General features: G+C 42.6%; 1 protein-coding gene across 7 annotated transcripts in view; it reads right to left on the bottom strand.

The window, feature by feature from the left end:
• LOC121536666 (glutaminase kidney isoform, mitochondrial) overlaps positions 1-11,831 on the bottom strand; it is a 60,339-nt gene extending 48,508 nt beyond the window's left edge. For all 7 annotated transcript variants that reach the window (XM_041844080.2, XM_041844081.2, XM_041844082.2 and 4 more), the window contains exon 1: positions 11,403-11,831. In XM_041844080.2, coding sequence (XP_041700014.1) covers positions 11,403-11,722 — 320 coding nt within the window. In that variant the 5' untranslated portion in view covers positions 11,723-11,831. The remainder of the gene's footprint in view (positions 1-11,402) is intronic.
• Between the last annotated feature and the right edge of the window lie 1,382 nt (positions 11,832-13,213).

The raw sequence follows: 13,213 nt of genomic DNA, 5'->3' as shown, positions 1-13,213 counted from the left end.
GCCCAGACCCACCGGCTACAAACTACCAGGCAGACATACATTCTTATATAATCTACTGCAGAATCCAGAACCCTTACAATGGTGGGACTGGCAAACAACCGCCAGAAGTAAGGCACTGATTGCCCTTGCTCAGAAGATATGGTAACTGTCCTTTCATCAGTCTGACTAAAAACCAGCATGGCTCAAATGCTACATCTCAGATGGATGGATCTCTTCCCACCAGCAGAAAAAAAACTTGCTGAGTCACCATACCATATCAAGATATTAATTCACGTTGACTGAACATACAACGGTTTTGTCTCAATTTGCCCTAGGTTTAAACCAAATCTATAATAGTGTTCCAAGGTTTGTTGAATTGTTCAATTGAATTGATGTTTGTTGACAACCGAATCACGTATCAATCAACACTTAACGTTGATCTGAAGTCTTTGCCCCAGGTGGTTGCATCTTCCTAAGAATAAGACAACCCAACTGTTTCTTGCACCTCAGCAGTGAAGAGCCCTAATACAGCATTGCCAATAGATCAGCCACAGACATCCAAACCATCAGATTGCTGAGTCACAAAGACACAGATGCCAGAAATATCCAAGAGCTGGCTCATGTCAAGGTGACTATGGTCGTGTTTTAGCTGAAGAATTCCGTTAGAGGATTAAAATACAGTATGTAGAGTATTCATTTAGGATCATTCAGGATAGGATTCAGCCAATAATTTCCCAGGGTTCACTATGAGGTTCACCGCCATCGACTACAGATACAAATTGGGTAACTGAATCTGGCGCATTTACAGAAATATTGATCGATGTGCATTGTCCCTGTAAAATAAATCTAAAATAAATATTACGTGGCAGGTCACTGACTCCTGCTCCAAAGCGCTGAACCCTGTTGAGATAATGCCATCCAGTGGTAGGTTGATCCTAGATCAGCACGTAGGGGGATGTTCTGCTTGGAGAAAGTCCAACAGGGCTGCGCCAGACAGACACAGTATTGACCTTGCCCAATGCCAATGTACACCCAGTAATAAATGTTCATGAAAATATTGTTTAGCCCTCTCTCTGTCGGATGCATGAGTATTAGGCAATAGGCTAAACGTTTTATTTTATTTTAATAACGGACACTCCTTCACTATCTTCTGTCTAGCTGTTTAAAAAACAACTTTGCTTATAGTCTCTTTACTCTCCATTCGAAAGGCTGTGAATATGACTGAAGGCTACGCTTCATTGTTTTATGCATGGCTTTCTCCTGAGCAAACAATGAATGTAACGTTCCATCTCAAAATGTTATTTGAATAGCCTAGAAACATAAGGTAGCCAGAGGACTAATAATGAGAGAGAACGAACAATATCAATAGCCTACAGAAAAATCGAACGACAAGTTTAATCAAGTTTACCCTTAAAAATTAAACACATGTCAAATGTTCACATGTTGAGCTTAAATATTTATCACGTGGAATTGCAAGTTCACATGTGAAAAACAAATCACTTGAAAATCAAACTTGCAGTTTCACATGTAAGAAAACTGTTGGGTTTAAATAATGTTATTCTCCTCACATGTGAAAAGATGGTGTTAACATATCGCAGTAGCAATGTTTCCATCGGTGAAATTAGGGTGACCACATCTAAAAAGCACAAATGCGGGACGATTTTGAGGGACAAACACGGAAACAGTGGGCAGAATGTTTTTTTTGGGGGGGTGCATGTTAATGGTTCACGTTCATATGAATTGATTGTTGAAAAATATAACGTATAAATGCCTCATGAGCTTAGTTCAACTGTCGTACCCCATCAGATCCCAAAATAGAAGCTTGTTTTACTCCAATGTTTGTAAAAAAAAAAAAAAAGTAAACAACCACTGTATAACCTAAAACCATGGTTAAAACTATACCATTACTAAACCATTACTTTCTACCTTCCGAAGATACCTCATCTTTTGTGACAACTGATGCGTCTTCTCCTTCAGTGTCGAATAAGCATGCAACTGTGTTGCAAACATAAGCATGTCAACACAGTCATTGATCTACAAGTCATTTTGCCTGCCGAACAACCCTAGGGAATATCAGTAGCCTAGTCAAACTGTGCACTGTGCACTGTGCCCAGCTTCGCACGCTAACCAACGCCAGGTAGGCTGTTCCTGATCTTGCACATCTGCGCTGCACCTTCAGCATTCAAATGCTAAAATGGCTTGCATGATTTTAGGCATTATTAGTTGAGTCACAACCTGTAATTTGCTAGGTTATTGTCATCTATGCGCTGTTGAGAACTGTGTTTTACCGGGAATAAAAGTAAGCTACTGGAGAGACACAGCTTTCATCTGGCTATACCTACTGAATGGGGCTTACAATATCATTTCTTTTGATTGTTCAGGTTCACCATCAGCAATAGTTTAGGTAGTTTTGCTTTAAACAATCATTGTATATGGTAAGAGAAAATGGATGACCACCGAAAGAGAGTGCAAGGGCAGAAAGAGAAGAACAGGCCAGTGAGACATGAGGAAAGAATGTCAGGAGAAAAACAGACAGGGCAGAGATTTTAGCAATGGCAATTTCTTAAAACACACGACAATGTTGTTTGCAGAATGTCCGTTTTTTTTTTTTCACCACAGACAATTACACAGTAGGAAATAAAACAAACAAAAGATCGAAACGTGGAAAACCACGCCTCGACGACTAAGTGCAAAAGCAGAGGCCCGGTTACCAGGAAACGGAAGGTGTTTTGCTTTTGATTTGACCACCGAGCGGTCACTTGGAAGTAAACGCATCCAACCATCTGCCTCCATGACTGCTGCATACATGAGGGGACCTTTGCTCCAAAATATGGGAGGAAAAAATGCGGGAGAGAGTAGAAAGTGCTAGGGCGGAGGACATGTGTCATTTCTTGGAACAGGGGCCCTGGTTATTTTACACAGGTACTGCACTAAGTACCTCTCTCCCCCCTGGAGCGTGGCTGAGGGCAGGATGTGTTCACACCGGACTGGCATGCTTCACTTCCTCCCTGGGTCCTGCTTGGTTCCTGCCTGGTTCCTCCTACAGTACCATAGGCCATCGCGTCCACCATCCACACTCCTACAACTCACTCTGACTCATCAAGCTCACGTGTTACAACAAGTATTGGAGATTGTCCCAAATTATTCTCAGTCTGATCGTGGTCTAAAGTGGGTAATCCGGGCTGTAAAGTAGACGTCTGATTAATCAATCACTTAGTAATCATCTCATAACATGTACATGACTAATATATGCCTAATAGCAATAACTAGTATTGACATTAGTTGTCATCCCGTTACTTCACGTGTTTGTGATGCTTTATGAAATGAGATATGTAAAAGGAAACAATTACGAACTATCGGGCTTTAACCTAGAAGCTTTTTTAGCTGTTATTTGTCTGACTCAGAGGTTGACAATGTTATGTCAAACTCATACTCTTCCTAATTGTACCATAGAGACCAATCTCTTACTTAACAGATGGATGACGTTTTAGCAACAGATGTTAGGTCAATAATGATTAGGCTACAGTGGATGGACGGCCTGCTAATCGACCGGGCCTTAGAAACTATTCCAGTGTGTTTGCCCATCTGAGGACGAGGTTGCCCGGGCGCAGGCTCGAGTGTTTGTTCTTTTAGAGTGAATGAGAGTGTGAATGAGAGAGAGAGACACTGTATTCTAGAATTAGAACAGCTGACGCAAGCATTCTGCTTTAAGGCTACACACAAACATGGGTCTGAGAAAAGCTCTTCCACACAGCAAACACCTGCAGTAGAAATGCAGTGAAGTAAAACGCACTCCCAATCTAAAAACGGGAGATGTGGACAAGCTTTCTGACGTGGTCATAGACAGATGAGGGAAGTTCATGTAAACTTCACTGTAGGACCGCGACGATACCAGTATCGCGATACTCGTTAGAATCATGGCAAGGAAACAAACCACGTAGCGGTTTGAACTTCTTTAGGTAAACAGCCCTAATGTTGGAAACAAACATCATTATGTTGTCATCCAGAGTCACATTGATTTATTTTCCAAGCTTTTGCACACAATATTTTACATAGAGCAGGTTTTTGAAGGACCAAAGAGTTTGGTCTGCTTTGTGTTTTCATTTTTGCCACAGAAGAAATATTGGCCCTACTTTACTACATATCATACTTCCCATACTTCAGTGGCCAATGTTACTTTTCCCTTGAGCTGGCCCAGGCAAAGGCCAATTGGGGCAAACAATTTCAATAAACCCTAAATAGCCACCATGTGTCCTAATACACACGTTGTTATTATGGGACATGTCATTTGTCCAATGGAAGACTTTGGGCATGATTACATTGCATTTACTAAAATCCACTATGAGCAATACAGAACAAAGCTTGCACCAATGGCCCCTCTGCCAACACTCCTTCCAAGCATCATTTCCCTCCATTATGGCTTCCCCATTAATGCCACAATCCTCTATTCTTACTCCTGTTCTCTGGGGCTTTATCCTCTTCCGTCCCTCTTTCACTAACGCGGGTCCCCCGGGCCCCTGCGGAGATCGGGTACTAAAAGCTAGGCCTCAGAAGCTGCTGGGTGAGACAGCGCTCGCCACTGCCACACTCCACTGTGAATAACTCTGCTCAGCTGACCCAGCCTGCCACACCTCACTTAATGTTATAATGACTGGTTTCATTTTCAGTCTTAGCCTCTGACTTCGCCACTATTGTGTTGTGTGTTTATAATGACAAATTGCTCTCTGACAGTAATCCTCATGTTTCCCAATTCGGGCTGTAGCTGAGAACAGTTTCTGTGTTGTGAAAAAGATAATTGTGCTTTCTGTGTAGTAGGCAAATATGTTCGGATCCTTGCATATTTTAATGGATGTACAGTATGTGTCTGTGCAAATGTTTTGGTCTGTGTTTTTATGGGTTTGTGTGTGATTTTACACTATGCCAACTTAACTGACACACCCTAACTGTCTGTCAGAGGGTTTTTTGCTTCCAGTAGCGGGCATGCAGGGTGACTCAGGGCTAACGGCTTTATCTCCTCATCTTTAGTACTATAATAGCTTCCGGTCCTGTTGCATAAATCTAGCTTCCTACCTAGCCTAATCCCGTACTATAAATGGAATATGGGCCACATCATGGCGGAAGGAAGCAAGGGAAGCAAACATAAACACAAATATCACATACATATATTATTCACTGAGTGAGCTCTAGGTTAGATAGCAACCAGGCTAGCTGGCCTCTGACTAACTGCGTAACTATCCAATGAGTCTGTTGGTGTAAGAAATAGAGGGGAAAGAAGAAAAGAGAGAAAAAAAGGGAGCCTCTGGGGATGCCAACAAAGTCTAGTCTTCACACTCAGTCGCCTCGAACACAATGAGCAGTGAGTGTGTGTGTGTAGGCCCGCTGTCATAAACACTCCTCTCATTAGGCGAAAGGGCAGCAGTCCACCAGTCAACCCCCCCGGCTATTCTACAGCCTCCAGGAAGAAATGATACTGAGCTAATGACCTCCAATCACTACACATGGCACTACACAGAACCGTACAGCTCAGTCAAGCAATCTCCACCAGAGCACATTTTTGGAATGCTTTTGGAACTAAAATGTTCACTGCTGAAGAAGATGACTCGACTTGATTCAATAGTCTGAAGACTCCTGTAGGCCCAGTCATTCCCAGTTGTTTTTGTGGATCTCTTTGAGAGAGCACATAGAGGAACCTGGCGGAGGTTTGTTCTATTTAAAACGTACTTAGGCATGTTCCACCAATGTTCACGTTGACTTATTTGAGCCCCGGGATGTTAGTGACCTAAGTTACTCACCCAGTTAGTGTGTATATGCCGGCAGAAGTGGATCCTCTACAAGTACGTATACTGCACAAGTGTGTATCCTGCACAGATATGACATAAGTGTGTGGGTAAGGCACAAGTATGTATGGCACAAGAGTGTATACTGCAGATTATGCACACCTACACAAATGTGTATTCCACATAAGTGTACATAGTGCAGATAGCCCCAGTAAGACTGCCATTCTGCTCCAAGGCTCTTATCCTGTATTAGTGCTCTGGAGTGGACAAACACTTAGCCAGACTGATAAGGACAAATTACACTGACCTTTCTGGTGCTACAAACCGTACTGTGAGAAATACAAATGTTGGATGTTTGTCTGCTCATAAAAAATAACTATTACACTGATAGGAGAATGAAACCATTAGATAAGCATAGCAAATTGTAACCAACAAGTGTAGGCTAACGGCAACAGGGCTATGCAGGGGAGCCTGTTCTGCCTATGCAAGATCGAAAGGTAGCCTACATTCTGATTATACAGTTCTCCAAATGTTGTTACGTTACAGCCTTATTCTAAAATTGATTAAATAAAACAATGTCTCAATCTACACACAATACTTCATAATGCCAAAGCGAAAACAAGTTTTTAGAATTTTTTGCAAAATTAATAACAAAAACTGAAATACGTTATTTACATAAGTATTCAGACCTTTTGCTATGAGACTCGAAATTGAGCTCAGGTGCATCCTGTTTCCATTTACCATTCTTGAGATGTTTCTACAACTTGACTGAAGTCCACCTGTGGTAAATTCAATTGATTGGACATGACTTGAAAAGATACACACCTGTCTATATAAAGGTCCCACAGTGCATGTCAGAACAAAAATCAAGCCATGAGGTTGAAGGAATTGTCCGTAGAGCTACGAGACAGGACTGTGTTGAGGCACAGATCTGGGGAAGGGTACCAAAAAATGTCTGCAGCATTGAAGGTCCCCAAGAACACAGTGGCCTCTATCATTCTTAAATGGAAGAAGTTTGGAACCACCAAGACTCTTCCTAGAGCTGGCCAAGGTCGCTCTGACAGAGCTCCTCTGTGGAGATAGGAGACCCTTCCAGAAGGACAACCATCTCTGCAGCACTCCACCAATCAGGACTTTATGGTAGAATGGCCATACGGAAGCCACTCCTCATTAAAAGGCACATGACAGCCCGCTTGGAGTTCGCCAAAAGGCCCCTAAAGGACTCTGACCATGAGAAACAAGATTCTCTGGTCTGATGAAACCAAGATTGAACTCTTTGGCCTGAATGCCAAGCATCACGTCTGGAGGAAACCTAGCACCATCCCTACGGTGAAGCATGGTGGTGGCAGCATCATGCTGTGGGGATGTTTTTCAGCGGCAGGGACTGGGAGACTAGTCAGGATCGAGGGAAAGAAGAAAGGAGCAAAGTACAGAGAGACCCTTGATGAAAACCTGCTCCAGAGCGCTCAGGACCTCAGACTGGTCGAAGGTTCAACTTCCAACAGGACAATGACCCTAAGCACACAGCCAACACAACGCAGAAGTGGCTTCGGGAAAAGTCTCTGAATGTCCTTGAGTGGCCCAGCCAGAGCCAGGACTTGAACCCGATCTAACATCTCTGGAGAGACCTGAAAATAGCTACGCAGCGACACTCCCCATCCAACCTGACAGAGCTTGAGAGGATCTGCAGAGAAGAATGGGAGAAACTCCCCAAATACAGGTGTGCCAAGCTTGTAGCTGTAATCGCTGCCAAAGGTGCTTCAACTAAGTACTGAGTAAAGGGTCTGAATACTTATGTAAATGTGATATTTCCGTTTTTTTTAATACATTTGCACACATTTCTAAAAATCAGTTTTTCCTTTGTAATTATTGGGTATTATGTGTAGATTGATGTGGGGAAAAAACAATTTCATCCATTTTAGAATAAGGCTGTAACGTAACAAAATGTGGACAAGTCAAGGGGTCTGAATACACTGTATATACACTTTACAAAATAGTTTAAGTCTTGCTTTCTATGGGCTGAATCCTAACCGGAGATCTGTCCGCCATCTTTACCCAGATGCTGCTGTTGCTGACAGCTAATCACCCCATCTACCTGCAACCTGCACCACACACAAAGAAACTCCCTTTCGCATCTCAGTAACCCCTTTTTGTTGTTACATAATTGCAATGTGCTGAGTCTAGGGAGTTTGTGAATCTGCATTTACATGCATTGCCTGTGACGCAGTGGATTTTACCCAAATCCATGAACTACATCTACATGCGGCTACGATAAAAATAAATAAAGCGTTAAGAATTGGGGTAAAATGCTACCATTGAGGCCAGCGGTTTTCTGCCTTCATTAGAAAATGAAGTACTGTCCTCGTAAGCCACACGTGACGCACATGTTGAGGCTGTGAGAGAGATGGCTGTCTGTGTAGCAAGAAATCCCCTTTAAAAGGACTGGTGAGCATCACGGACTCATTGCACTCCCATTTTCTCTGTCAAAAGTGTGAGAATAAACAGAGACAAAACTCTGCAACTTCAGTTGATGCACCGCAAACCAGCTACTCAACCCCACCAACAGAGCTCATATTACAGATTCTCTTGGGAGTAGAGCTCTAAAAGTAGTTAGTCTGAGGTCTGAACCGATGTTATATTTGTAACAGTTACAGTATTTTTATGGCCCTAGTCCAGGAGTCTCCAACCTTTTCTAGCATGAGTGCTACTTAAAAATAATAATGAAATATGTCAGAAGCTACCATTTTGTTTTTTATAGCTTTCAAATAGGCACATTCTTCTCCTCTACCCTGAAACTCTTCCCCTGGTCCTTGGGGTACAATATATGTGTTTTCTGTCAATATACCTGGTAAAATAATGGTTAATAAACAACTCAAAGGTGGCCCAATAAAATTATACTTTGTATTTTTCATAATTCAGTTTAATATTTACTTTTTTTTTTTTATAGTTTTTTTACTCTCAATATTACAATTAGTCATTGAGAAACAACGAAAACGGATGTTCTGCGTCATGAAAAAAAAAAAAAACATTTCAATTTTTGTGTGTAATTCCCCTTTAAATTGTGCATTAAACAAGAGAGGAATGTGTTGGTCTAACTACTTGTTACTACACAGTAACTACACTAGGCTATATAACTAACACTGAACAGTTACCTTACTTTGCCTACATGCCTAAAACAATTCAAGCATTGTAACGTGTTACTTGACTGTGTGTAACAAACACTCACTAACTTCTTGAGTCGTAGAACGGTATTTGCTTTAGTTCTTACTTTTCTTTCCAGATTTCAATAACATTCTTGTCTCATGAGGTCACGTCAGTAGGATCCAACAGTACATGTGATGCTTGCTCTATGTACTGTAGCTGTGAACAGTTGGAGCAGTGAGGAGCAGTGAGGAGCACGCTCATATGACTTTTTCCACTCCAAAACATCCACATAGCACTAACGTCATACCTTTCTCACATCATATCCCTCATGACCCCCCCCGCTAGTAGTAATATCATGAAAACGTGCATCCCACTTTTAACAGCACACACCACTCACTCTCTCCCTCCCTCATTCTCCCCTGGGCCTCTACGCAGAGTCAATAGTCTTAACTAAATGAGGACTGTGTGCATTGATTTCCTGGGGATGAGCCTGGTTACATGACCTGGCCACGGGTAGGGTTCCCTGCCTGAGGTGGAACTGACCCCTCAATGGGCACATCCCCTCACTGTGTTACAGCAGCAGCAACAATAGGCAAGTGTGTGTGTGTGCGCGCGCGTCTGTATTTAGGCCAGGCAATGCCCATATTTACAACACTGCTATGCAAGTGTGTGTGTGTGTGTGTGTGTCACCTAACACTGGCACTCAATAGATCAGGCACTTTTACTGTTCTAACACCACCACCAGCCCATCCCCTCCCAGCCCACCCCCAACATGCTTATCAAACACACACCTTGTGTGTCTGCCCCCTCTCTCAACAAACACGCAGACACCCCTCCCCCATGAGAAGAAAAGAGGCCACTGATTAAAAGCATTACACACACTGGCCTGTGACAACAAAAAAAATAGCTCTTAAGATTAGGCATTAAGGGATCTGAGTGGCGCAGCGGTCTAAGGCACTGCATCGTAGTGCTAGAGGCGTCACTACAGACCCGGGTTCCATCCCGGGATGTATCACAACCGGCTGTGATAGGGCGGCGCACAATTGGCCCAGCGTCGTCCGGGTTAGGGGAGGGTTTGGCCGGGGTAGGCCGTCATTGTAAATGAGAATGTGTTCTTAACTGACTTGCCTAGTTAAATAATGGTTAAATGAAATAAAAATGTACTTATTTATAACCGCTATACAAACGGTCAGTCAAGAACACATTGTGCCCTCTCCTCCCAATCGAAACTTCAAATGGAGTGTCTACTTCGAGATAAGGAGTACAGAACAATACCTCTTTGGCTATTGATAAACCATGGTGCCAAGTAATTGTTCATATGAGCAACTGTTGTTTCACAAGTTGTTTTGATGAGTCATTTAAAAGGTTAAGTATTAGGGGGAAATGTAGTGGAGAGAAGGACAGCAGATTGACCCCAGTGTTGTGGTAGCTTACAATGCATTATTTAGGAGTGAGTCATGCTGGAAAATGAGTTGCAGAGGGATACATGGGGGAGACATCTCCAAAGATGAGCTAAGTCTGTCGGCTAATACTCCAGAGCCACTTTCGGGCTATGACTCCCATTCTACATGTCGAAGTATGTGTATTTCCACTCTTTTTGAAAGTTTCATAATTCAATGTACCTTTATCAGGAGTAGGCCTTGCCTACCATGTCACTTGTTTGCAATCAGGTGTCACTGAAATACACCCTTTTGCTGTTTTGGCAGCAAGATAAACAACTTTTTCTTTATATGGGCTGTGTTTATGGAAAGGGAATGACAATTGACATTCCAAAGCTGCCATGTTCACAAAGTCAAAGCCAATCTTGGACTGGAGCCATTTGATAACAGCCATGTACCCCTCCCCTCTCACACTTCCATGAGGGAAACAAACGTGCGCGCGCTTGTATTGGCCTTATCAAGATAAGCATGCTACACTGTAAGAACTGAAAAAGTGGATACACGTTCGAGAAGTGTATTACATGATTATAAATCCTAATTTAACATTGATAAGTTCAGTAGGGCGGCAGGTAGCCTAGCGGTTATAACATTAGGCCAGTAACCGTTAGGTCGCTGGTTCGAATACCTGAGCCGACAAGGTGAAAAAAAATCTGTAAATATGCCCTTGAGCAATGGCCAATGCACTTAAACCTAATTTGCGCCAGGAACAGCGTACTACTATGGCTGACCATGTAAAATAACACTTTTTTATTTATTTATTTTTACAAGCATTTAGCTACACCCGCAATAACATCTGCAAAATATTTGTATGCGACCAATAATGTTATTTGATTTGAGTAGCTTAGCTCAGGAACGTCACTGGCTAGCTAATGGGATAATTAGCCTACAAGTTTGTAATCAAAAGAAAGGAATAGAAAGACACCAATTGGCGCGCTTTGTTACAAAATTGTGCGGTTATAAAAACTGGTAGCCTACAGTCAAATATTCATAGACTCATTTAGACTATGACAAATTCTACAATTTGTGGATAATGTGGAGCCCACCCTAAATGCCTTCAACTTACTTCTCCGCCGCTGCTTCTTTAGCAGTCTCATCTTTCTTCTCCTGGTCAGTCACCGGTATAGCACTTTCGGTCACAGGTATAGCAGCACCTTCGGTCTTCGTGCAGTAGGTCCGGGTCCCAGGTGCGGCGCAAAGCAAAGGGCGGTGGACACCCGCACCGAGAAGCTTCAATTTGAAGCTGACTTGGACATCAAGAGAGGCGTTGGTGGAGCAGTAGTGGATTGGTACCGACGTTTTATTTCTTGAAATACCTGTCAAAGGGCGCTTTAGGTTGGATTGAAACAACTCCTTCAGCACTGTCGAAAACCTAAACTGTAACATTTCAATCCTTTCGAGCAAGTTGAGGAGAATTTCTGCCTGAAAAATCCTAAAACCCGAAATTGAAAGATAGGCAAGTCACCGTCCCACGTTAACATTCAGAGAGCGCAATGACTAGCACTGTAACCCGCTGGCGTTGTAAAATGAATAAAATCCCTTCTCTTACGCCCCCTCAATATCCTATTGGTGGAAGTGTCTTTATGGCGGATTGGTTGCGCTCTTTGGTTGGCTGGTCTTGGTTTCTATCATAATTTTGTCCTGCATCATTTCCTCTGACGAATTGGCGTTCTCTAGGGGCGGGGAATATTTTAAGTATTGAAGGGCATTGATGAAAGTTATTGCTCGTGCCGAATACCGATTTATTTCCCATGTGAAACTGTAATCACACAATTCATATTCATAAAACACTATGTTCAAAACAAGGATGACATCCATGTGGAGGTCATTCAGTTTGTACAGAAAATGTTACAGTAGCTAGGTCTACTGTAGCTTTAGTTGCTCTTTTCAAATGAACGTAATCTAAGAATATCTTGAAAGACTTTCAATATAACATAGATGATGAATGGAAACAAATGTACATCATTACATTTAAGTCATTTAGCAGAAGCTAACTGCTTACTTACAGTTAGTGAGTGCATACATTTATCATACTGGCACCCTGTGGGAAACGATCCCACAACCCTGACGTTGCAAGCGCCATGCTCTACCAACTGAGCTACAGGGGGCTACATCTAATGATAGCCTAATAATGTAAGCCTAGGCCGAATATACCAGCCTACTCTCAGAAGTAAAACATATAAAAGCTCAGCTATTATCATTCAGCCATGGAGCAGTGAGTTGTGACAACAAACCCTTGTCTACTGGGAGAGACAGATTGAAGCAGGCTCTTTCTCCCCCAGCTGGATAAATACAGTGTCAGTTCCCATCCTCAACCATGGAATTTGGCATACTTAGATTTACATTTTAAATTGGACAATACTCTGTCAGCACCAAAATATATTAGCAATGTATTGTAGTCTTGTTGGCTCACTGTTAAAGTGCTGTGTGAGAAACAGAGAAGAGGCCTCTATATTGTTCAGTCAGCCCTCTCATAGAAGGGAAGGCTGACTGGCATTTCACTGTGCTTGTGCACGTGACAAGAAAACTTGAAACTTGAACTTGACTGAATAATGAACAGTATGGCCATGATGACCATGACCATCCTATACATCACACATTCTCTCAATGACGTGACATTGGCTGGATCAGTCCCACAGGACCACATGCCTGCTGATGTATTATATAGCTTTGCTTCTTGCTGTGACGGCCAGGCAGCGCCACTGGAAAACACTACATGCAGATGAGGTGCCCAAATGAGGAAATTGGATTGCAGACCGTTTTAGGGCAAAGCCTCTTATCGCTGACGGCTGTAGAAGAGAAAGGGGAAGGATGGCGAGAAGGAGAGGCACTTACTTTACTTTCAAATAAGGTGTTACTGTATTCTCTCTCCCCCCA

This window comes from Coregonus clupeaformis, chromosome 23 (assembly GCF_020615455.1).
Source record: "Coregonus clupeaformis isolate EN_2021a chromosome 23, ASM2061545v1, whole genome shotgun sequence".
NCBI classification, from domain to species: domain Eukaryota; kingdom Metazoa; phylum Chordata; class Actinopteri; order Salmoniformes; family Salmonidae; genus Coregonus; species Coregonus clupeaformis.
Note: the sequence above shows the minus strand (reverse complement) of the source record. Positions and strands in the feature narration are given on the sequence as shown.